This window comes from Gnatocerus cornutus, unplaced genomic scaffold (assembly GCF_029298725.1).
Source record: "Gnatocerus cornutus isolate USDA-ARS CGAHR unplaced genomic scaffold, icGnaCorn1.1 ctg00000023.1, whole genome shotgun sequence".
Taxonomy (NCBI): Eukaryota; Metazoa; Arthropoda; class Insecta; order Coleoptera; family Tenebrionidae; genus Gnatocerus; species Gnatocerus cornutus.
Genome location: NW_028275375.1, coordinates 3,420,493 through 3,447,738, shown reverse-complemented (window position 1 = coordinate 3,447,738; position 27,246 = coordinate 3,420,493). Strand labels below are relative to the sequence as shown.

Here is a 27,246-nt window from a genome sequence, read left to right as displayed (position 1 = left end):
CAATGTCATCGAGAAAGCCGCCTTCTGAGCGGAGCCTGCGATCGCACAAGTAGCACAGCTCGTAGTCTTGGAGTGACCGCCGTGTCCGTCGTACAGTTAGTCGGTACCACTCGATGCCGTTAATTGACGTACCGTGTGCTGTGTTGGTGCGAAATATCGAGTGATTAGTTTTGGGTGTTTGCGATTAAGAAAAACGCGTCTTGCAGATGTTCCAAACCGGTACCGAATTGGTACAAGCGTATCGGGTTCATGGATGGTACTAATTGAAACGAGAGCGACTGAAACTCGATTTTGGTGATTCGATATTTTGGGTTTAATGAGGGCGTGACAGTGCACAGGTTTACATTACAAAGGGACGACTTTTACTTGGGTAAGTGCGATCGTATCACGAACACGTTTCGTTTCATTTGGGGTCTTTGGTGCACGAATTGGAACTTTTCGGACGCTAATTCAGCATTCTGGAGCGAAAGATGAGCTCAAGAGACAGATGGTGCACTTTTTAACATTGATAAAGAACTAAAATTAATTGAAAATTTCTAATTTCTTTTTGTCGATAACCTTTCATTAAAATAAGTGAATATCCAAACATTTTTAATAAACTTTCACATGCAGATATTCTTTTGAGATTTTTAAAATTATCATTTTGAGATCTGTTTTCTACAGACAAATAAGACAGGAGAAGAATTTAAAGAACGATATAACATAGAACCGAAACAAATGAAAAAAAAGTGAAGAATAATTAGATCCAACAGATCTGAAGACAGTTTAATTCGTCATGATTTTTGAGTGCTCCAATAATTTCCATAATAGTTAAGCAACTATTCCAAATATTTAGATCATACTGTGGAAAGAACATAGTTATATAAAAAGTACATTTGTGCCTTAAATTTCATACTCTACATTCCACATAATCGTTACATAATGTCTTTGACCACGTTGGATAATGTCTTTCAATTTATATGTATATCATGTCATAATATAAAAGTTGTATAATACGCTATTTGAAATTTAATTATTTCCTCTGTGAAGCTACCAATTTAAACCGTACAATAATTAAAATATGAAATCAGACGTAGAGCTGAAGTTTTTACAGTGATCTGCTTTAAGTAGCGGTTATAATTTATGTAATTCCGTTTTTCACACACTTAGTATCTCAGTACTTAAGAAATTGTAACTTTCCCACAACTAAGTATTTACTTAAGAGTTTTATACCTCTAGAAAACACTCAAATATTTAAATTTGTAGGTGTGTACTTCTAATGACTTTACATTAATAAATAACCGACAAAAACAGTCGTAAAACCTGAAAACCCGTCACCGCTTAATATTAAATTGATATTGCAAATTAAAACGAGTTCTAAACGCTTTTATGCAAATAATCTGCATATCGTACATTCGACTAATTAGTTGGCGACTTCAAAATTTCCCAAAATGTTACTAAAAGGATGTAAATTAAATTTCGCTGTCAGTCGATGTAAATTCCTATGAATGCTATTTAGATTTTATGTTGTTAATTATGAGTCTTATTATCATGTGAATGTGGAGTAGTAGAAACCTGCACCAGCAGTTCGTTCACTGTTAAAAAAACGACCATCAGTTCATTAAGTCCATTATCTTGCGGATAAACCATAGACTAATCAGATGTGCATTAAGTGATATACAGTCGTGTAATGTGTCCTCTGCATACATTTCCTGAATCGAATTACAACAGAGTCATCTATACAGCGCTGACAAGATTACTAATTACACCAAACTGTAAACAGCTAACTGATCTAGAACCGGTATTGACTGAAGGAGATCTGTAAATCACCGGATTACGGTAAAGTCGCTGATTTTCAGGAATTCATAACTAAATTGAAATGTCAGTTTTGTGCAATAAAGGATTTATTATCCAATCTTTAAGTGTGTTTTAACAAGTGGAGGAAAGTTGCCGGAGTGACATAATACTTTTCTAAAGTAATTAAATACGAAAGGAAAAGAGCGTGCAAGCTGATAGCGTGAACTATTAAACGAATCACATATTTTAGATTAATGGAAATAAAATGCACTGGAAATGTAATTATAACTTAACATGACCACTTGAGCGCGAAACGATGCATGCGGTTGATGGGCAAATGCTACAAATTGACGTCTTCCAGGGGCGTTTTTAAAATCAACTTTGAATAATTTGTTATACAAGGTGTTTATAAATGTTTTTAGCAGCAAGGGCGCTATGAAATGTCAAAAAAAAATTGCCGCACAATACAAATGAGGGTTCCGATTTTTTCAACTGACATTTGTAGTTAACCGCAATCATAAATCCAAAAAACTGTTCCAAAAGTCATTTGCCGGTTATTTGTGGAGCCATCTATTGATCAAAATTGACGTCCATCTATTACAGGTGTTTAACTTATCTCCTCATTTTCCTCATTTTAATTATAAAACGGTATTTCTCTGCAGGAAAAATGACGTGTAGTTGTGGTTTGAAGTATTCACTATAAAAACAAACCGATAAAATAGTGCATGTCGGGAATTCCAGAGCCACCCTTGATGCCATAAACATTTATAAACACCTGGGGATCCATAAACCAGAAATTTAGCTAGAAAAGTTCCGATTTGGGCGACCCAGCGGCTGCCTCGACCCGCCCCTGTCCGAGGGCGCCCCTACTTTAGAAAGGCCGTTCAATGTTTATAAATTTGCAGCAGCCTCTCGGCCACAATGGAGCAAGTCGGCATAGCACCTCCGCCGCTACCGCCGAAGACTCGCCGGTCCCCTCCAGCCTCCTCGACAACGGTACAACACGACGACGTGTTCACGCCATTCCCTGAACAAGTCAGTACCGACCATTCTCCAAGTCATGTCGTGAAAATCCGCATCAACCCTGATGAAAACGTGATATGCGACGTGGCGCCGTGTATTCGTATCAGTGTGAACTCGCCGGAGATGATCACCAACCGGGAGGCTCCCACCGACCGGTCAACGGCGTACTTTTTCTACAATTGTGCAGTCATGTCCAGTGGGCAAATCTCGCCGAGTGATACCTTGGATTCGGGTACCTGCAGTGATTTGGATAGTACGCCGCCGCCGGTGCCGAAGAAGAACACTTCGGTGACGCTGATCCAGCATAAGAGAGCTTCCAGTCTTACGGATAGTGACGATAACGAGAGCAACATCAGTTGTGACTCGTTGACCAGTGGGAAGGTCTCTCCGGTGCAACAAACAAACCTTCCACAGACGCTCCTCCAGGACATCAGACAACGGAAGAACAACGTGGTGGTCAAATCATACGAAGAACGCAAAGAAGAAGAGAAGCAGAGTGCCAATAGTTTGTCGTTTGAATCCGACGTGTTTTACAAGTTCCATTTAAACGAACATTTCGAGGAAGAAAAAGTGCCCAAAAAGGACGTTGAGGAGGATGAAACTTTTGCGGGATATAAAGACATTTTGGGAGACAGTGCCGCGACCATACGCAGCGCGAAAGGGACGGTGAGGGGGGTCAAAAACCGGGTCAGAGCTGGAATTGCCACTTTCTTACAAATCAACTCGATTGCGAAGGTAAGGACACCAACTTCATTTTTTGATACATTCGTCCTTACGAAAAGTAGGAAAGGATCGGACAATTAGCGCTTTTTACATTAGCAGTTCTGTTATGTAACAGTTGGCAGACGTGCGCATTCTGTTTTCTTATCTGAATGATGCACAGCTGCGGATGCTCAGATTTCGTAGTCTTTAAGACACAGAAAATGACTGTTAATTGCGGCCGAAGGTCGATTCAGTTACCTTTCGAAAAAATGTCGTTTTAATTTATTGTTAATAATAATATGACAGGGCAAAAATCTTAATTGACAGGTAATTGGAAAAATGCGAATCGAACGTAAGTAATAATCACGATTACGTTCAAAAGTGCACATACAAGTTTTCAATGAAAAAAGTTGGTAACCTAGTAAAACACAACTGCGTCAAAGGAGACTTAGAATACTGATTTTGTTGGTAGGACTGCTGTTATCGTCTCTCCTGACAGTTTGAGGTTAATTTAATTAATATGTCATTGTCAACACGTAACAGATGTCGAAATTGATATATAACAGGGCTACCAACAATTGCGAACAAAACGAGGCCTGCTATTCGGTGTTAATTTAATTCTTCTAATAACACTTCGGAGTTAGTCCGTTTCGTTTTATCAAGTCAGGGTCTAGCAAAATTTTCCGAATATGTAGAATCAGATTTTCGCACTTTGCCAGTTATTAATAGTTATTTATAGTCGCGTGTGGTAACTTACATTTTACAGCGCGAAATCAGTTTGAAGCACGACGATTAATTAATGATTGAGCGCTGTAAAATGGTTAACGCACAAGAGTTGTATTAAACTTTTTGGCCGAAAAACTTTAATTTAAATAATTGGGTTTTTCAAAATTCATGAGAACTGTCACATCTGACATTTAAAAATTTCATCATCTGTCAATTCTGTCAATTTTGTAGTTGGTGCACAAAAAGTACACAAGATGGCGCTGTATAAAAAACGTTTTAATATTACTTTAAAAATAGAAATATTGTCTCAATTGAGATAATAATTTAGGTAGATTCCACTTTGGTGATCAATCTTCATTATGGTAAAGTGATTTTAATTTATAAACGCATCTGAAGAGCAGACGATTTGGGCAATTTTTACCGCACGGCGTGTGTAAACGTCCAGGGCGCTTGTAAATCTAGTGTTTCCGAAGATGTCAATTGAATGTTAATTTGACGTTTACAATTCATGAGGCCAAAAACAATCTTACCTACAATATATTAAATGCAGTGAACAACCGCCGCTCTACTTAACAAATTAAATGAAAATCAATTTTCACCACATCAGATTTTCATTAAACCGCCCCCACATGGTTTAATAAAATTATTTAACAAACTGTGATAAAATTAGCTAATCACGTTGATAACAGTGCAATAACACGTTCATTCTAATTTACTTTTTCTCGGTGATTATCATATTTTGTTTATTTGTTTACGAGGGGAAATTAGAAAGGCAGTGAACGGACACAAAAATATTTTTGAAATGTTACCTTGTATCTAACTATCTCCAATCTATGATTAGTGGAACTGTAAAAGTTGAATCAAGTTTTTGTAAGAATTGCATAAAATAGACTGCGAGCAAAATTTAAAATTCAAATTTCGCGCCCTAACGACTTCAATTCGAAGGCGCGCGATTTGAAATTTAAATTTCACTTAGTTTTATCTATTAATATTCGGATTATGAGAAATACTTTACGATCGTTTTTCTCAAGCACAATCGCTACAAATCACAATCTGATAATGAGTAATTACGATTTGAGTCACCTGTGTAATTGGAGATAAGAGATAAAAGTACTTGTATGAACCGTGTGCGTGTCTTTGATGTCGTCTCCGCGAATTTTGAGCCAAAAAGGCACCGTTCGGGGCCACAAAAACCATGTCCGTCAAACTGTCGCTTTCTACTCCGACATGGCGTATTTTAAGGTAAGATGAAACCGCAGTCTATTTTCATCTCTGCATTTATCTTGGTTAATTGTTCCGTGGCGGATTTTCATGCATCCAATTGATTGATGTGGAAAAAATGATTTATGAAGGAGGAACAATAGAGCGCTGTTCGAAATTTCCTGCTTGTGCAGACAGACTTCAGATGTAAGATAATATGAAATGCCAAGAATATAATGACATTGTGAGCGTGAAACGGATTGACATTTCGCTCTTGCTGTTTCAATCAACTATTCAAAGCTCGACATAAATTGCGCAAATTTTAAACAATTTCCAACAAAATCAATTAAAAGCGAGCAATACTAGCCGAAAAATGCGAAAGTGAAAGGTGTGGCGAGTGGCGGAGCGAAACCAGAAACCGCAACAATTTGAGGTTTTTTAAGCGAGATTTTCCGAGAATGGAAGTGCAGGTGACTGATGTCACGGTACTGATTTGACTGAGCTTGAGGACAACGAACTGGGAAAATTGTTTTGATCAAGTCGCGTTTTATAAACACCAAAAATTCCGGGATTTCTATTGTTGATCTTGTTTGGGTTTTACTCGATTTGTAATAAACGCTCTGTAAAATATGCAGGTGTCTTTGAGGTCATTTCCGCAACGCAAGTGGTGCAGCAATGTATTTCATAAAAGTCGCGCTCGTAAATGCGGAAGAACCATTTCTCTAAAAATTGTGTTTACTAAATACCGACGTGTCACAATTAATTACGGTTCCGGAACAGGCTGGTTCTAATTATGGGGTGATTGTCTAATACGGGCAATGTGTTGACTAACTGTTCAGGATTTTTGATAAGAACATTGTAATTTTCAGAGGCGGATTAAAGGCGGTTGAGGCTCCGGGCGCTTGAGACAATAATTAAGATTGCTTTCTGGACTCTGATTGAAATTAAATTGTTTTATATTTTTTTCAGATTATTCATCGATTCTATTTATCCCTACTTTAGATTTGTCTCATTTCTCTACAATCTCGGAATTCTCTTTTTGGATTCGCTTCAAATCCTGCACAATTTTCCGTAGAGTCTTCGATTTTCTTTATTTCTTTAAACTGTTTTTGGTCTCTTCATAAATGAGTGATTCTGATCTTTTACTTTTTTCAATTTTCTTCAATTTTTTTTAATGATTAGATTTTACATATTATTATCAATTATTTTAAAGAGTAAGACTTAATTGTTTTAGATGCTTATTTTTTTTACTTTTTTCTTCGAATTTTTATTCACTGTAAATTCATCTTTTCGCAAGATTTTCTAAATTATGTTGGGATTTTCTTTATATTTTTCTCAGAAACTTTAGAGCTATTTAAATTTACTAGATTCTCTTGATTTTTCTAAATTACAAAATGCAGTTTTACCCGAATTCTGTTTCGTTTCTCATTGGATTTTCAAGGTTCGTTTGGAATTAGTTTTTTAACAATACAGAGTTTAAAAGTTACGTGTGTAGTTTCTTTCCGGAAAAAGGCGCGTAACACTTGTTATATTTTTCTGATATTTTCTTTAGAGTCTTTTAGATCGTTTTAGATGTGTTTGAGATTCCTTTTAATTTCTCTAGATCCTCTGGGCTGTTTTTTGATTATTTTTGAATGCACTAGATATTCCTCAAATTCTGTTTAAATTTTGTAGATTTTTCGCGGAATTTATCTTGGATTTTCTCCAAGTCGTGGATAAATTTTCTTTGAATTTCGTTTAAATCATTCGTTAAAATCCTCTTAAATTTATTTCTGGTCTCTTTAAAGTAGTTTAGTTTAGTTTAGTTTCTCTTTAAATCCTTTCAGGGGTTAATAGTTCAAAAAATGGCATATATCTACCTAACTTCCCCTGATTTCTTTGCTAATTTCCTAGTGATTTCGACCAACTTCCCCTGAGTTTCTTGTAATTTCGTCCAACTTCCCCTAATTTCCTTGTGATTCCATGTAACTTCCCCTGATTTTCATGTGATTTCATCTAACTTTCCCTTCTTTATATTCTTCTTGCTTTGCAAATTTTGTTTAAATTTTGTAGATTTTTTGCGGATTTTATTTCTAAGTTGTGCATAAATTTTCTCTAAATTTTATTTGAATCGTTCGTTAAACTCCTCTTGGATTTACTTCTGGTCTCTATAGCTTCATAGTTTCTCTTTAAATCCTCTCAGGGGTTAATAGTACTAAAAAATGACATCCACGTGACTTCCCCTGATTTCTTTGCTGATTTCCTTATGATTTCGACCAACTTTCCCTAATTTTATTGAGATTTTGATTAACTTCTCATTGCTTTGCAAATTCTGGTTCAATTTTTCTTGCATTTTGTTTTTTATTGTCTTGAATTAAAACTTGATATTAATAGAAAAAAGACTCCTAAAATTGGGGTTTTAGGACGCACTTTTCACATTACGACATATTTTCCGGATATTTTTTCGTTCATTCTGTAAAGTTAAAAAAACGATAGTTTTAGACACTTTGTGAAAGTGGAAATTGATCTTTCTGACCACTTTAGAGAGTCAATTAAAAGATAACGAGATCTCTAGATATGCGTATATTTTTGATACATTGCGTATGCTTTGGAATTTTGTTACATCATAGATAAACATTGGTTAGACAGCAGTAAAAATTTCTTTGAATGGAAAGGAGATGTGGACACTCCTCTGTAGTAATTTGTATTTGCAGAATCAATAAAATCTGTTCCTCATGGCCGACAGAAAGAAAAAGTGACTACAAAAGTAAGAAAATAGTAAAAGGGAGATAAGAAGAAAGAACACGAATAACCAAATAACTGCTACTTTGTCGTCAGTTTTCATTTAGTAAATTAGCTGTTAAAGGTTAGAAGGCCACTTTAACTTTCCACTTAGGCTGTTTTCGTTCATAATTAGTTAAATACCAGAGCGCTGATCTTTGATATATGAAATATTTTGAAACTAACTGTCCACTTCCATGCATAACTTTTAGTGTACACCTAACCAGTTTTGGAATGTTAAATTCGTTGCGTTTCTTTACTACTGTCGTCTCTTTAATTTCAAGAAACCGCAAAAATCCTCAGCAAACTTTTTGTATTTTGTACTGATGTTTTCACCTCCCACGCAAACATCGGCCGTTTTTATTTTAAGATCTCGGGCTCGTAACCTTTTTAATGGTCTTTAAAGCTGCAGTTCAAATGAATACGCGTTGTTTTTCATGAAACTTTCATTATCATCCTAGCGTGATCCCATTCTTAACTACTTTTTCCCTTCAACAATTCTGCATTTCTAACATTCACTGTTACAAAACAATAGCTGCATTATCTTCTTATCCACCGAAAAAACGATGGGTGGAGTAGAATGCAACAAGTCAACCGTTTCAAACATCCGTTGTTTCGCAAATAAAAATGTTTCGTGCAGTCAAAACCCTAATCAATACACCCCATTTAATTTAATTATGACTTTATCCTAAAATACACAAGGATTTATAAATTAATCCCGGAATTTTCATAATCGATCTTTTAAAACAGAGCATTTCAACACACAAGGTCGGCAGAAATTCGCTGCAAGGTCGCTGAAAAATAAAGCTTGGCGACAAGACCCGTTTCTAAAGATTTCATTACGCTTTTTTGTCGTGGCGCCGGGGTAATTATCTATTTAGTGCACAAATTAAAATTAATTAAGTTAGCAGGAGGTTGGAAAAATTCGCACCGACTTTCTAAAACTGGATCAGCTATGACAAAATAAGATAAGATAATTCTATGATAGGGAGACTTCCGCATTTTTCTGTTCAAGGTGACAGAACCATAAATCTCTATTGTTTGCAGTATCAACGACCAAATTCCATGAGATTAATGGTAAAGATCATTAATCCGAACTAACCCAGTTTCAATGACTCAACTTGAGTCATATCTGTATTGCTTAATTGGCTGCGTGAGGTAAAAACGTGCCAATCAAAAGAGTTTCCCACATTGAAAAGATCGCGTACTTTAATTAACTCTATTTTCCATTATTACTGGCACAAAAAATAATCACAATGACAGTCGGAAATTTTCATCTCGTTAACTCTTTTTCGCATCAACTAAATAAAGTTGAAAGTTGTAAGCCCATCAGAACATCATGACAAGTTCTCCAAATCCAATTAAATGAAATGTTTCCATTGTGATGATTGGTTCTTTGTTTTTAAATTGGCGGAATAAAAGAGAAGACAGGATTCTAATTAGAAGAAACGGTCCGGAAAACGGAGACATAATAGTAGAAATTTCATTGTCTTTTAATATTCCCACAAATAATTAAACGAAAGTGTAAAATTAACGTTGAGAGCCGCATCTCCAAATTAGCGCTCTTTTCGATTCTCCATTCTACATAATTTAGAGAAGATCCCAGTCAGTAATTATTTATTGCAATTGATTGCTCAAGAGTCTCACGACTCGAAAGTTCAAGGTTGCACGCCCAAAGCAAACATTTCAAACAGGAAAAAAAATGAATAGAAAAATATTCCAGCCAACTATAGCATCCCTCAGATTACTGTTTACCCCTTTCTATTCCGGGCGTAACCTCCATCCCACACACACACGTGCCGTAAGTTCCGGTTAGAAGCGGGTATCGGCTCCGGCGCCCGACTTGTACTTTTTGAATTAGCGGAAGAAGCGCGCCGTAACTCAATTAACCGAATGTGTGTGAAGTGAGCGCCGCATTTGTAATAAATTGGAGCTCTTTGATGGGTAAATTATGATAAAACGCACTATTTTCCGCTGTTTTAAACACGTTCAAGTTCAATTATTCGAATAAACATGACGAGTGTTTAACGATGTGTTATTTCACAAAAACACGCGTCAGAACAGAGATCGGATTGTGAGCAATTTGTTAAGCGAAGCGCATTAATCGGAACGGGAATATCGCACGAACAAATTTTTAATGAAACTCGCAAAAATAGAAAATTTCAAGGGAGGTAAAGGGGTTGGATTCGATGCAACTTGGAGATCGCAGCAATTACGTGTAATTGACAAGAAACTTTTTATGTTGAAAGTTAGATGTTTACCTCACGGGCATGTTACCTGTGTAATCCACGATGTATGCACGTTTGAACGCTAGCATTTTGCGTAATATGTAATTTGTGTTCAATTACAAAGAGATTATTTTGTGCAAGGACAGACCGTGCTGTAATTGAAAACATTGAGATTTATTCATTTCATTTTGTACGGACTACACTGGCACTGATACAAAATATTTTTCTAATGCAGCCTGAATAACAACGACGGAAAATAAAAAGCTAGAAAGAACGTCAGAATTTTCATGATGCTTTGCTGTTAGCATAAATCGACAAACATACAAACTACTGTTGAAATAAATATTTGTTTTGGATTTTGCCCCCATATTGGGCCTGATTTTCAGCGATTGCATTACATTAACTTTGTTTTGTTTATTTGGGCCATATTACGATTTAATGGATGCTAATAAAATTACCAAACATTTTAGTGACAATGTCTATAACTAATGTAAAATTGGGAAGTTAGATGAGGGGAGACCAGGAATTTGATTTTATAGTTGGTCGTAATATTTATGTTTGTAATTTGTGATAAAAATTGATGGACTTTCAGTTTCCCCAAAATCGGTTTTAATTATGAAGCTGTAACTTTTACTTGAAAAAGAAATAATAGCCTTCGAAATTGACCCCATCAGTTTTACTCTAATACAGTCAAACTTCCACAACTCGAACCTCTATTACTCGATTTTTTCTCGAAATTTATTTTATTCCCTTGCGTTTTCCTTAAATTTTACATATGATTTCATCTCTATAACTCGAAAAATTTCTCAGAATTAGTTTGTAAAAGATAATATTGTAGTAGTTTCCTGAATCTTCTGAAGTTGATTAATAGCTTTAAATGTCACCATAAATCTAGAATTTTATCAAAAGTGCTAGATAGCCATCAAACTTGCAACAAGATGCACAAAATTGATCTTCTGGGTTGTGTAAAAATCTTATACGCCATATGGAGAGCTCCGATCTAACCGAAAAAACTATTCAAAATTTTATTTCGAAAATCTGGTTTTGGTAAGTGATTCTGACAACGATATCCCACTCGAAGAATTGAGCCAGAAAACAAATTTCTAAGTACAAGAAGAAAAATATTCTAAAAAATCAGATCAAAATCAGATCTTTAACAAAAATTTCATAAAATTATAAAAATTGCAAGTTGAAACGATGTACATTTTGAAGATTTACATTTACAAATGAAAAATACTTCTTTCTTCTTCTTTAAAAAACAATTTTATGAAAAAAAAAATGCGAACAAACATTTAATTTAATAATGGATTATCTAGGTACTTCTATAAAAACTCGAACCAATTGTGGTTTTCTTTCAGGTTTCAAGTTATGGATATTCGACTGTATTAATCATATTAGCACAAAAATGGTTTTGGCAGTTTCATATCTTCAAAATTACTCATTTGGGGGTGAAATTCAAACCGAAAATTTGATATTTTTTCCCTCGTACGTAACTTTGTTTTTTCTTATCCAATTTCATTCGTTTTAATAGCTTTGGATGAAGAAAAAAAATCCCTAAACCACTTTTTACCATTCCGCTCGTGTGTTGGAAAAAATTAGAGAAAATGGCGCCGGCGTCGCTCAATTTTTTTCATCAATCTGTGAAAGATTAGCAACTAGATAAATTCATTCTCCGACGATCATTTTTATATTTTTCCAATTACGTACTTTTGAGGGTCTTATTGCCAGCGAAGCGAGCGTCAACTCACTCTACCACGAGCTATAAGCAAAACAATCCACAGGTTCCATCATGAGAGTTTATGAATATTGAATAGAATGACGCGCAATAAATGCCCTGAGCTTTCAGGATCTGCTTTATTTTATTTTCAGGTGCCATGAGCAGACATCCCGTTTTCTAGTTTTACCATTTTCGTAAAATTACACCACAAAAGGTGTGCTCTTTGTTTCTATTCTCATACGTCCTCGCGCTTCATTTCCTCCTATACAAATCATTCTGCTTTCTAAAGCCAGACGCGAACCAACTAGCTGTTGGGAGTTTTCCCTCTGCTCAGAAATTGAGGAAATTGTGCGATGTGCTTGATCAGGAAGTCGCTGAAAAATTGCCAAGTTGGTCCAACAGTCGGGAAACTTGCTCGCTTCGCTCGCTGAAGGAAAGACAGTCGGAAAAGTTTCCGAAGTTTTTCAACAGACAGACAGTTTAACTGTGAAAGAATGCTTGGGAGAGTTTGCTCGCTAAAAACGCAATTCGTAATTACCTCGTAAACCGCATTGAATTGCACCCCAAATCCACCTTTTATCCCCATTCTTAAAACTCCCATGCATCATTTCCGCCTTTCCAACTCACTTCTTAACTAAAATAGCCATTAGTCGGTTTGCTATCCATTTTGTTTCGCGACCAAACGGAGGAAAACGCGGGATAATCGACCTTTGCCTACATTTTAATTTTATTTCGTATTTATAAAAAATTTCCTCCGCTTATAAATCGGCGAATTTCTCCTCCAAGTCTGTAAATTTAATAAAAAGCGGATTGTGGGGCTCGAGTATTGTATTGATCAATCTTCCCGCGTGTAAGTAGGTTCTTTAGAGGATTTAGAAATTTTCTGGAGAAACGTAAGATGTTCGATTGCAAATTTATCTGTTGATATCAAAGAACTAGAGGATCTTCCCGAATCTTAAAAGGACTTTCACCGGATGTCCGGGAAAGTTGGTTGCACAACACCTTAAAACAGTTCGGTCTTACATTTCCTGCTGTATCTAGTCCGTGTGATATGGCAGGAATATAAAATTATGTGACTGTTTTACGGTCTAAAATTCCATCAATTACGGTTTTGTAAGACACTCGATACTGTAGCGGGACAGATTGCATAGCGGTGTGTTCCGCTACAGCTCTTCAATTAATGAGTGCAAGAGGAAGGAGTCAAGTTTGGATATCAACAGGTCCTCAGGACATTGACAAAGAAGTGAAGAGGGTCTCAACCGTTCTCATTATGGAAAAAAAAACTGTCCTTGGCCCAATGATCGTTAATCTTCGCCGTACCTAATTGTACTAATATGGGTATAAATTCCTGATCACTAATGACCCAATTAACGTAGTTCCAACAAGGTGGCGCCACCACCGAACCCTAAGAAAATGTTATGATCCTTTTATCCGGTACCCGGAAATATTGACTCTAAATTATCTCCGGCCGTTGAAGATTGTTTACATTTCCAAAGTGGCCTCTCCGTTTTTAATTTTTCTTTCAACTTTTGCCACATTGTCACAATCCCGCGTAGTTTGCATCAAATATTTGCTCAAGATCTCCCACGCTCGAAAACTAAATACGCTGTATATCCTCGGCTATTTAAATTGTAAATTCATAATTTTACATTGATCTGAAAAGCCGACACGTGGAATGTGTTCCTACCTACACCTGGCTCCGTCTGAATCCTGAAATTGCATCGATTGCTCGACCGAGACAAGAATAATGCAGCGCCAAGCTTATTTCGAACAATTACCCGGAGTTGCTTAAGCTGCGAGTCCGGGGTTTAGCCGGAAATTGGTGACAAGCTGCTGTTTGCAGGATCAAGGGTGATAAAAAGGGAAAACGGTTTTCATTTTTACCGCAATTTCACGCCAAAGGTGCGATGTACTATTCGAGAAACTAAGTTTAGAACTAAAAGTGCCAAGTTACAAAACTTAGAAATTTCTCTTGGGACGAGTGCGGACGAGTTACGTACACTATTTTTTCTACGACCCTTTCGCCGTGCTACTCCGTCTGATTAGAATTGGGGAATATAAGCGAATTTTTTCTTGCAGAACTACAAGGAGAAGGACGCCGGCAAGGTGGTGGTCTACACGACGACGATGGGCATCCTCCGCGAGACCTACCAAGCCTGCATGAAGGTGAAGCAGATCCTCCGCACCCTCCTCATCAAGTTCGAAGAGCGCGACGTCTTCATGAGCAACGAGTATCAAAACGAAATAAGGGAACGCATGCGTTGCGAACATATCCTCGTGCCACAGGTGTTCGTCGACGGGCAACACGTTGGGGTGAGTTTTAGAAGCATTGCTTCCCTAGTCCTGTCGCTCGATCGACCTTGGAAATCTTCCCGATTAAAACGTCGCGTCGGGAGAAAGTCGATGCTTTTACCAGACCGGGAAGGGATTTTTATTACGGGGTTGGATTGGGGGAGCGGTGAACTCTTTCAAGGTTTGTTTTCCAGGGGTAATTAGCGGGTTTGTTTTGTAATGCAAACGTGGCGAAAAAACTGCCAGACATTACCATTTCCAGCGGATATGTCTCTGACGCGATTTTTCTTTGGCTCTCAGATTTTCAAAGTAGCAGTGATGAGGGTAATTCGATTGTTATATCTACATTCATCCCGGCCAAAGAAAATGTTATTGTTTGACGAAATATCCCCAACAAAAGCTTGAAAATTGTATTTGTCCTCTGACATGAAAACGGGGTCTTCGACCCCGTCTGTTCCGAGCGGAAAGAAGACGTGTGCAGTTTAGGAATGTGAATTTCCGGTTGCCTAGCAGGATATGACACTCGACCACTGGCTATTGGTTCACTAGGCCGTCGAAGGAGGTCATTTCTTCGTCGATGGAAAAAAGTGTGAAAATTTACAAGGTCGCATGTAATTGCGATGATTTATGAATAAACGTGAACTTTCATTAGCAGTTGGTGGAAAGACGCGCAATTAGAAAAATAGGTTGTAAGACCGCCAACCTTAACGACTCCCCTGAGGCGCACCGATTTTATCCCAGAACAAATGCGCTGCTGCATTGATTTTAATCCGAGTGTTTTCTGACAGAAAAATTCGTGGAAACGCCCGGACTAATGTGGAATTATTTTTACCTGTCGTTAATCCGGAGAAAAAAACTTCTTTCAAAGACAATTTTTAAAGCTTCTTTACACTTTCAAACTTTCCGGTGTGTTGAAAAAGCGAATGCGCCCAATTCATAACTTTACCAACTCTTCCCGTATTTTAACTTCCCAGTTAGACCTGATTGAAGCTGTAAATAAATAGAGACGAGACCTGGAAATAGGTCACATTTCATTAAAACTTTGAAGGTCCCCGCATTTGATACATTTCACTCTCCCCGGGCTGCAATGAAGCAGATTAAAGTTTTGGATTCGGAAAGGTCCTTAACCCCCTTCAACCACCTTTGATTAGAGCGTGTATTAACCAATTTCCTTCTTCTTGCTAAATTTCCGTGCATCCAAACGTATTCTTGGATTTGTCGGATTTGGTTTAGTCCGCTCACAGTTCTTTCAAAGTGGATATTTTTACGAAATTTCCGGTTCATAAAAGACATTTCCGGGTTAAAAAATTCAGTAAACAAATCGAACGGAATTGAATACGAATGACAGGAGTGCGCTTCAGAAATTTATCTTTATCCACAAATAGCAGATTTAAATTAATGTCTCGTCTACTACAAGTACAAAATCACAAATTCCAACGACCATCAATTACTCGCCCAAAGAAGGCCATTTCTTCCGAAGCAGAAAGTAAAATTTTATGTTCGAGTTTTTACGACTCTAATTATTTATCTGCGATTTTCAGATAAGCGAACATGTTCGGATTGGAAACTTGAGACGGAATTGCTTAAGCGGTTTTGGAAGTACAGTTAATTAATTTCAAAACATTTATTATAATTAAAATATTCATTATACGTGTATTTAAAATTAATGATCTCAGACAGCGAAAGTCATACTTCACCTAAATTCTAAACATTCTTATTGCGATAGGCACAATATATCATTAAAAATCGTTATTAAAGTCTGTAGTAATACCAACCTATCGACCCATTAGAAACGAATTTCTCTAGAACCTCACAAAAAGCGCATTTGTTGCAAAACTATCATTTCTGACCTTTCACAATGAGAATCGCACCTTGACGAGTTTTCATTTAATTTGTGAGAAAACACGTCTCCAACAACCTTGGCTATAAAGTTTCACGAAATTGTAAAGTAGGTTACCACTGTGATAAGGTTTAGTTTGGAACGTTGCTAAATTATTCAGTTATTAATAAGAAAAAAATTAGATCAAGAAAAACAAATTGCGTAAGAAATGGAATTGTGTAACGGCAGAATTACCACGACAAATGTCAAGAGATTTTCGAAGGCAGGTGCGGCGAAATCATCGCGGATTTGTTACAACGAAGTGTCATTTGTTACTTCTTCGCAGTAACCCAGAAATCGACTTTTTGTAAGTTGTCAATTGTATTACATATCTAATGAAGAGAAAACTGGGATATCAAATCGTGTCTTTTTCCTCCGACTCTAATATTTTTATGCAAAAAGCGCCATTAAGTTTTACGATGGTATTGTGCCTCGAATCTTTTTACTTTTATAGGTGCCACTTAAAAAGCGTGAATGAAACCATTTTGCACATCCATCAAACCGGAACCTGGTCGTCACGACTAAAATTATTATTAATTCACCTGTAAGTCGATATTTCGGTGTTTGGAAAATTCGTGTAGAAAGCGACACAGTCGAATTCTTAACGCATCCTAACACTACTGTCACCCAATCGAGGTCACGGATGTGGGTCACATCACGATTTTACAAAACAAAACCTGTCGTATTGCTTAGATCATGCAATATGCGAGATTTTTATTAGAAGAATGTATAAAAATTAAATTACACACAACTCGAATAAAGCGTGTCAAGGCTTCCGGGGGTTTTTATGAGCGTTAAAAAGCCCCAAGCTCACTTAAAATTATTGCAAAACTAATATTTACGGGATTAAGTTAACGACCCGTGGGGTTTATGGTCTAATGAAGATTCAGTCTTCCGGGAGTTCCGGGAGAGAAAAAAATCTCCAGTCGATGAAATTCGATGAAATTTCAGGTGGGCTCTACTCTTACATTCGCACTTTCGTTGATTCATAAACTAGTTATCAGTTCGTGAGTACTAAAAGGAAAAGCTTTGCAGTGCTGTTGTGTTCTTTTGAGAGAGTTTGGTAAGAAAACATAACTTGGTCTGTCTGCATTTGCTTTAATAAGATTTCCAAGAACTGTTGACAAAGCCACATGAGTGTGCCATTGAAAGCATAATATTAATTTGGAGTACATATATTTCCCATCTTGCTAATTGCAAATGTCAATAATTGTTATAGTGTTTGTTTAGATGTTATTTGTGACATTTTGCCACTTCACTCATCAAAGTCTGCTCCGGACTCGAGGTCTGCTTTGAGTACATGCAAAGGTTCAGTGTGCTTACAATTTCTGGTTTACATTTAAGTACAATTAGATAACTAGAGAAACATAGTAATTTTCCAGGAAAATCGGAGCTACGACTTAACGAGATCTTTACGCTCTTTGGACCTGATATTGCAGAACAGGTCTATGAAATCTTCAATTAAATTTAATCATGAATTAAAAAAACGAGTTTTAAGGTTTGCAAATCGAACTTGTATGCTATTTTTCATAATTTGCATATTAAATGGACACTTCTACAAAATCAAAAAAAGAAATGAAAGAATCTCTCCAAAGAATTCTAAGAACGAATCCAAAAAAATTATCCAATTAGTTGTAGAATTTCTTGTTTGTTCTATGAAAATTAATCAATTTCTTCTCACAGTTTGAAGCTCAGGATCAATTTCAATTAATTTCAATTAGTCTTTAGTTCCTCTGCATTCTCTTTAGATTTGGTCCAATTTTTTTCCTCACATTCTGTTTAAATTTCCTTGAACTTGCAGGATTTTATCTTCATTTTCTTTTTATTAAAAAGGTACATAGAATTCATCTTTATTTTCTTTTGATTTCTTCTATATTGTGCATTGTTTCTTTTAGGTTCTTTACATTTTCTTTAGAATCGAATAGAATTTCAATATGCAGTTTAAAAAAAGATTTGTGATCCTATGATTGGAGATTTATAAGGAGCATATTATTTTACGATAATATTAAATAACTAACTACTAATAAAATAATTTTAGGCAATAAAATAAAAAATTGATATTCAATTTTTACAGTCACAATATGAAAACACATTTTTTGTCGATAAAAACGAAATAACTTCTGAGCAATAATTATTATAGTTCTAAAGTATAGGTATTACCTAAAATGCAGTTTTTGCGAACCATTCGTTGTTGTTTAGCAGATGAGTCCGTAAAAACTTTTTAGATCCGTCTTACAAACAACAATTTTAGCTTAAACATCTTACTATGAATAATTAATTTAATTAATATTTCTCAAAAATAGACAAAAATAGATTGTTTTAAATAAACACAAAAAAGTTTACTTTCTTGAATAAAATGCAGAATTCTGAAAAAATTACCAAAAGCGCGAAAAAAATTGTGTTAGAAGTTAGACTTACTTACAAACTTAATAAATAATATATTCACTTTGATGTACCGAATATATCAAATAAAGTCGAATCACTATGCTTTTTTTTTAGTTGTCACGAATTGTGTGCAAAAAAGCTCATTTTATGGACTTAAATGAGTCCGTAAAATAACTATTTTTGGGAGCGAAACATTAAAAGGTCTACATTAAGATCACAAACAAGGTCAAAAATACTCGGCAAAAGAATTACGATTTCTTGTTACCATCAAAAATGTTAAATATGAATGCATAAAACTGAGAACTTTAAAATAATTAAAAAAAACAGACGGCATAATAATAACATTTCCTCAAGCTCATAGTGAAAAAAAAACTTGCCGCGCAGAAACTATGGAATTCGTGTTTTTTTTTTAAATTGTGAACGAATTTATCTCCATTTTATCGCGAAATTTCAGTGCAAAAACCCCAAATAAACTGTCGCTTCAAATAATGCTCGGATTTATCATGTTCTATGACAAATTATTTATTTGCGGCGTAGAAATGTCATGCAACGCTTGGAGTTTTTTCGATTTTATTTCGCATTCAATAGTAAATCGTAGTTTTACTTGAGCTCAAAGTCGGGAGGTACTTATAAAGTTATATCCTTAACTTCTTTGCAATCGTGATCGCTTTTTCTGGTCTTTTTAGAGGCGCGACTTATATATAAATCTTTTACGGAGAGAGAAATATTAAAGAATTTAGAATGTTTTTAATTTTGAACAGAGGATAGTAAATTTCAGTGCATACATAAATAGTTTAATATGCAGAGGACAGCAGTGAAAATTTACTGCATGCGCCATTCATTACCCAATTTCTCGTTAATAAGCCTTGTTTGTCAAGCGCGTTACTTTTATTACCAATTTGGCAAATTTAGTAGTTGCGAAAATGCTGAATAAAATCGCGTTTTCTTTTTTAAGAGCTAATAGCATCGCGGAAGAGTTGAAAACCACTCAAAAGCTGTTTAGACAGCTTGAAGAGAAAACAAAGAACGGGAACACTTAGATGTAAAATGAGCATCAGGTGGTTTTATTATTCTCTCATTTCCCTACTTTTTCTTGTAATGTACATATAAACTGGGCTAAAATCGAAATACTGGTGGTCTATTTTAAAATTCTATTATTCCATGCATCGGTTCATTATTCAAGTTTCATTAGGATTTCGATTAAAAATCGTTCTTTTCGAGTGAATAGACAGGAATGAAACGGATTTATAAACCGTTCTGCCTGATCTATCTTTGCCATAATCGATCAAAATCAGCGCCGCCACCATCATAGGCGTCGTCTATTATTCCAATTAGTTCTGATAATTCCAATCCACTTTATCCCTTAAAACAAATTTGACGTCGCAATTCACCCCGTCTCTCTGTGAAATATGTACAGAGTGTGAAAGCGGGGAGCGCAAGAAAGACGTCTGGTCGAAGGTCAGTGTCCTGGAAATGCTGCTGAAACGACAACACATGGAATTTTTAAGCGCAGGACTACAAAGAAGTGTCCTTGCACTCGTCCCGAATTCTATCGATCGCTTCCCGAGATGAAAAATTGATATTTTTCATGGGACTATCGCGAGACACGCCTTTTTACGAAATTAGGATGAACAGCGTTTTGGGAGAAAATAGCCGGGGGCCTCACAAGACGGATCCATTAAGTCGCCTCAGGTGCACAAACTCGGTCGATACAGCTAGGCACCACCTAGTTCGCTACATTCCGCGGTGTCGGTTTCCACGTGTCTGTGGACTCCATTGTCGGAATTACATAATGGGGGTAATAAAATGAAGCGTCAGGACGAGCGCCCGAGGATCGAACTGATGACGAGGATAACGAGTTTTTACATCGCATTCAAGATTTACTTTGTGTGGCTCGCCGGGAAAAAAGGACAAACCACCTGATGCTTGCTTTCGGACAGATTTCTATTTTACGTTTTGATATTTCACTTTCTTATTGTTATTTTCAACACTGACAGTTATGGGTTTCTTTTTCAATTGCGGTGGAACATTTAAAACAAACCAAAAAGAATTCGTTCCTGTACAAACGCGGCCAAGAAAAATGAAAAACGGGTTGTCCTCAGGCTAAAATGGTTGTACAATTTCCTGTCTGCTCCAACGAGAGCGCGCGGGAGTTTTTGCTAAATACTCGTCAAAGGTAAATCACCAGTTTTTTAGAGTACAAGAAGGATTTTAGTATTTAGGCAAAACGAGATCTCGAAACCCACAAAAATAATCTTGAAACATTTATACAGGCTGTCTCAAAAGAACAGAAACTTGTTGGTCTCCATTACAGGACTGTTGCGTAAGACTTGATTGAAAAAGAAGCACTTTCATGCTCTAGTTCCGCTCACCTAATTTCATTTTTAAATAAATCGAAGTATGGATAATTGCACCTTGCAGATTTGCATCAAATACAGTAATTTCATGCACGCGGCTCCAGTTTTTGCCATCGATATCCATTTATCTCCAATTTGGACCACCACTGGACACAAACGGGCGATGTTTTTCAATTAGTCGTTCCAATGTATCGGCTATTGCTCCGACCTTAGAACGTTTAATTAAATCCAACTGTTCACTGGTAAATAAACGTAGAATTAATAGACCGAAACCGAATTCGACTTTTACTAGTGACGAAAATCAAATTTTGTTTGAGCAATTAATGCAGCAGATTTATGCATAATGTGAAGTAGCATCCTGTTTGGACGTGTAATTACCGTAACACTAACCTAATGTTTGGAATTCAGCGGGAAAAACAGGTAATGATAAACGAGCCAGATGACTAGCATGTTCAATTAAAGTAATCAAGAAAAGTAAAAGGGGTGTAGCGACCCGTGGGGGATCAGATCTTGCTGGTTTTCGTCGCGGCCATTAGGTTTTATCGAAATGAGAAAGTTTGGCATAAGAGGAGGGTAATTATTCATTAAGTACACGACGATGTTTACACTCTCAAATTATTTAAACCGGCGTTTTTTGACGTGTTGGGGAAATTAAAAAGAACAAACTTTTGACTTTTTCATTCTCAAACAATTGGAATTAACCTGAGTAATTGCAGCTGGAGGCATTTGTGTTAAATGCAAATTTCTCTTACTTCAGACCCCGCAGTATGACTGGAATTTGACTGTGTCGTTATTAATTTTCATCAAAGCCGCCAGCTATATTTTCCTCGCCAAGACTATTTTTTGTTCATTAAAATCTTCGAAACTGCAACACAGTGTCATAGTACAACGTCTATTTTACGACTTTGCTATTTTTGACATTTCTCCAAATTATACTAATTTTTGAGTTTTTCCTTAAGTCGGACTAAAAATTCCCAACTTGTCTAATCAACTCGATAATTTAAATAATTATGACTCTAAAATTAAACAAACTTGGGTATTTTACTACATACTGCGAAGTCACTCTTAAATTAACCCTAATTTTATAATTTTAGATAAAAAAAAATCGATTTTAGAATCTTTTATTTTTCAGGCGAACCAAAAATTTGCAAATTTTTCTATAAGTTCCATAGCTGTTTTTGACATTTCTAGAAACTGCGCAATAACAAAATTTTTGGAAATAAACGAAAGAATTTTTGTTTTTTCTTTTCAAATCGGACTAAAAATTTATAACTGTCTGATCAACTCGCTAATTTATATAATCATAACACTAAAATAATGCAGTTTGGGTATTTACTACTACGGAGTCGTTCTTAAATTCTGTCTAATTTTAATTTTTCTTACCAAAAAAGATCGATTTTAGAACTTTTTATTTTGGAGGTGAACTGAAAATTTCCAAATTTTTCTAGAAAGCTCCATAGCTTTGTCCGATTTAATGGTAAGACGATGAAATTTTGTAGTTTTACTATCTTTGGCATTCCTGACAATTGTGCGCAATTACAAGATTTTTGAAAAATATCGAAGTAATTTTTTAATTTTTTTCTGTTTAAATAGTACTAAAAATTCCTTACTATTTAATCAACGCGATAATTTAAAAAATCTAATTTCTAAAATTAAGCAATTTGTGAATTTTACTACTACAAAGTCTCCCTTAAATTGTGCCAACTTTTTAGACCAAAAAACAATTTTAAAAAATTGTATTTTGAAAGCAAACCAAAAAGTTCCAAAATTTTTTATAATGTTTCGTATCTCCGTCGGATTTAATGGTAAGACGATAAAATTTCGAGGTTTTGCTATTTTTGACATTTCTGAAAACTGTACGTAATCACAAGAACTAAAGAATTTTTCCTTTATAAATCGGATTAAAAATTCTCAACTGTCTAACTAACTCGATAATTTTAATAATCATACCTAACTCTAAGAGTACATAATTTGGGTATTTTACTACTACGGAGTTGCTCTTAAATTATGCCAAATTTCTAAATTTTAGACCAACAAAGATCGATTTTAGAAATTTTTATTTTAATTTATTTTAAACTTAATAGTAAAACCATAAAATTTTGAGGTTTAAATATTTTTGCATTCCTTAAAACTGCGCAATTACAAAAATTTTTAAAAATAACTAAAAATTTTTGGATTTTTCCTTTTTAAGTTGGACTAAAAAACTGTCTGTTCAACTCGATAATTTAAATAATCATAACTTTAAAATTATGCAAATTGGGTATTTTACTACTACGGAGTTGCTCTTAAATTGTGCGGAAATTCAAAAATCTGGTCCAAGAAAAATTGATTTTAGATTTTTTTTGAAGACAAACCAAAATTTTTTTTTATATAATTTCATAGCTCGACTACATTTAAGACAATATAATTTTGAAGCTTTAGTATTTTTGACAATCCTGAAAACTATGCGCCGCAGGCTCAGGCTACATTTACTGGAGAATCGTTCAATCAACTAAATAACTATTGAAATTATCGAGAATTTAGAAGGATTTTCCTAAAATTAATGTAAGCCGCCAGTTATATTTTCCTAGTCAAATCTGTTTTTCTCTCATTAAATCTTCGAAACTGCAATACACATTGTCATAATACAACGTCTATTTTACGACAGTGTTCACTCATAAAAGTTTCCTTTCGTTCTCACTTTACATAAAATTGCAACTATGAAGAAAACTGACTTTCAGAGCATGAAAAATAAACAGGCGACCGCAAATATCCAATTTCGAGTTACTTTAATAATTAAAGAGCAAGAAACGTGTCTGTGATTTGAATGTTTTACTCCAAGCTGATAAATAATGAATTTTTAATCAATTTTTGTGGTAATTGGTTTCGCGAAAAATTAACAGTTCGGCGCTTGATATTCCGGCATTGTCAAAAACTTGGGAAACTCACAAATTTCTGGTAACTCAATAAATATTCGCAGATTTCAGGTATGTCTAGGGAGGAAGGCAGTTTCCGTTGGAAACTTACGTCTTAATTTGGATGTTGAAATTTAATTAAAAGAGACACTGGAAGAATATTAAAGTTGTTAAGATTTTTACTCCAAAATACGCATTGATAACGACAACCCAAACCCAGACGTTTCGAGCGTAATTTAAGTTCGCAGACTGTTTCGTTCTTATAATTGCTTTTTGATTCTGAACGTTCTAAGACTTCTCGCCGTTTGTTGTTGTTGTGAATTCGTCTTCCTTCCCATAAATTGAAAGATGTTGACTTTTTTTTGCTCGAGTTCGATAAACTGCACACCCCAACTGTCTCTATTGCGTTTTATGAAACCGTTACTCATGTTTTTAGACGCCCCAGGCAGAAATTTAGTTCTTTTATGTCATGCACATGTCGCGTGTCCAACAAGTAGAGCAGCAACTCTTATGTCATCTCCACGCGTTCATCACAAACTAAACTACCGTTTTTGCCTGTTTTATAATAAAAGTAGACTTTATAATCGAAGCATCTCTTGTCCGTTCTAATATTCGATCTCTTGTTCCAGGACGCCGAGACAATAGAGAGATTAAACGAATCCGGAGAGCTGAGGAGAATATTAAAACCTTTCAAGGTAAGTACCACCGATCGTTCAAACTCCCCAATCGATTAGTCTAGGGACTGTTTTATTTACGTCGGCGAGTGTCAAATGAACGCTTTTGCGGATAACTGCTCGTTAATTACACCCAAGTACAAGTTTGAATGTGAGTTTCTGTTGCAGAGCATGGACGCTTGTACGACCTGCAAAGTTTGCGGTGGTTATCGACTATTACCGTGCCAAGTTTGCAACGGAAGTAAGAAATCCGTCCACCGAAACCATTTCACCACCGAATTCGTTGCTTTGAAATGTATGAACTGTGATGAAGTCGGATTAGTTAGGTGCAGCGCATGTTAATCGGAATCTCAAAGCTTCGAATCTTCCATCAACCCATTGGTCACAGGATCAATAATTCCGGGGTGCCGGAAGTTGCACCGTCCATTGCCATATCAGAGGTTCCATCCAATCTTTTGTACTTTTTATCATGTGGGGGCTTTTAAAAGTGCAATCTTGTTTAATTTTAAGAGTCTTATACCGATACGACTTATTTTAATTAGCTTTAGCCAATTTTAACATTCTAGCTCTAAGGTCATATTTGTATAAATTTTATTTTGTGTTGAAATAAAAACAAATAAAACACATTTCTACTTCTTTTTCCCTAAATTTCTCAGACTTTTAATTTCATCATCACCATTCTTATGGAGACCTTTAAATATTTGCGATAATGATGATAATAAGGAAACGTAAATGCGACCATGACTTTTTAGGAGAAACACGTAAAACCGCGTGTCACACCAAAGCTCAAACAGACTAATTATTATTTATGACTCGACTAATTTACAGATAAATCAACACGAAACACGACTGGAAATATCGAAAATCGAACCTTTTACGAATCAAACTTAAATCCTCAGAATTCCCAAACAAATAAAATTTCTCTGGAAGCAGGATTACGCGCAATGAAAGTTCACATAAGCAAATGTGAGTAACTTGACCCTGACATACCCAGAACCGTACCCAAATAGTCGGATTTTTCCGGGCCCTGGTAAAAAAAGTATAATTAATGAACCAACATTGAACAAATTGTTTAGATTAAAACAGATTAAAAATTAAAGTTACAAATTGAACGCACATTAGTCGCGACGAACAAAAAACTGAATGTCAATTTAATAAAAAAGTTCAAGTACAAACACAACATTTTACTGTTTCGAAATTGAAGTTTGCACAAATAGTTTCGTTTAAGAAACCGATGCATTTTCAAAATTTGCATAATATTTTTACACTGCACACGTATGCGGTTTTCTGCTGACATTTACTACAGACGCCGCGTTTATTTTGCTGGGGCCCGGAAATTGTCCTCCCGTTTCTTAGGGGGTTAAAACTATATTTGACCTATTTCTTATTTTAATAACTGTGCTCAGAGCTTGGCACGGTTATTACACTTTTATTATTAAATTTCTTTAAAAAGTTAGCAATACAATTTGCACTTTATGCAGCTTAAAAACAGTTAATTTTGAAATAATCGTTGTTAGAGCAACTTTTTTGGGACCCTCTCTAGATTTAAGACAATATGTCCCTTGGCTATGAAGCCTCTTTAACCTGGACTATGGTGGAAGCTCTTACACGCAAGAATAAACAATGCCTACCTGTTGGAGCACTTAAACTTTCATGTCCCTGGATTAGGTGGAAGATTTAATACAACATTTATCCCTTGAAGATCCTGAGCGAATATTTTAATAAAGTCACCCCTACTACGCAGGCGACTAATTACACAATATTGATAAATACAAAATTGACCTTAATGTTTTGTTTAGGGCTCAAGAAGATGTTAATTCAAAAATTAAAAGTGGACGAACAAAAATTTCGAATTTTTAGGAAGAAAAGTTCATAACTGATAATGTTAACGCTATGGCAATATAATTTGAACAAGTTACTAGTTTGAACATGTTTATTATTTTCTCTAAATTTCAAAATTGTAGACCAGAAAAGACAGATTTAAGAATATTTCATTTTATAGTCGAACGAAAATTTCGAATATTTGAGAATAAAAATTCATAACTCTGCTAATTTTAACGCTATGACAATGAAATTTAAACAGTTTACTAGATTGGACATGCTTATTTCAGAATTTTTCATTTTATGGTCGAACGAAAATTTCGAATTTTTGAGAAGAAAAATTCATAACTCCGATAATGTTAATGCTATGGGAATATAATTTGAACAGGTTACTAGTTTGAACATGTTTATTATTTTCTCTAAATTTCAAAATTGTAGACCAGAAAACACAGATTTTAGAATTTTTCATTTTATGACCGAACGAAAATTTAGAATTTTTGAGAATAAAAATTCATAGTTTTGGGAATTTTAACGCTGTGGCAATAAAATTTAAACAATGTCCTAGTTTGAACATGTTTATTACTTCCTCCAAATTTCCAAATTGTAGATCAGAAAAGACAGATTTTAGAATAATTCATTTTATAGTCGAACGAAAATTTCCAATATTTGAGAATAAAAATTCATAACTCTGCTAATTTTAACGCTATGACAATGAAATTTAAATAGTTTACTAGTTTGGACATGCTTATTATTTCTTTTAAATTTCAAAATTGTAGACCAGAATACACAGATTTTAGAATTTTTTATTTTAT

At 35.3% G+C, this 27,246-nt stretch overlaps 1 protein-coding gene across 1 annotated transcript; it reads left to right on the top strand.

Annotated features, from left to right (window-relative positions):
- LOC148166418 (glutaredoxin domain-containing cysteine-rich protein CG12206-like) lies at positions 1-25,239 on the top strand. Its single transcript, XM_088049015.1, has 5 exons — positions 1-370; positions 2,682-3,534; positions 14,212-14,445; positions 24,569-24,634; positions 24,782-25,239. Exons 2-5 carry the CDS (start codon positions 2,698-2,700, stop codon positions 24,953-24,955), a joined length of 1,311 nt encoding a protein of 436 aa, XP_087905141.1. The 5' UTR covers positions 1-370; positions 2,682-2,697; the 3' UTR covers positions 24,956-25,239.
- Positions 25,240-27,246: the final 2,007 nt, after the last annotated feature.

Excerpts from the sequence above, each read along its gene's own strand:
- LOC148166418 (XM_088049015.1), top strand. The coding sequence starts at position 2,698 with ATGGAGCAAGTCGGCATAGCACCTCCGCCGCTACCGCCGAAGACTCGC. Across the intron at positions 14,446-24,568 it reads TCGACGGGCAACACGTTGGG|GACGCCGAGACAATAGAGAG; the intron begins GTGAGTTTTAGA and ends CTCTTGTTCCAG. Across the intron at positions 24,635-24,781 it reads GAATATTAAAACCTTTCAAG|AGCATGGACGCTTGTACGAC; the intron begins GTAAGTACCACC and ends TTTCTGTTGCAG.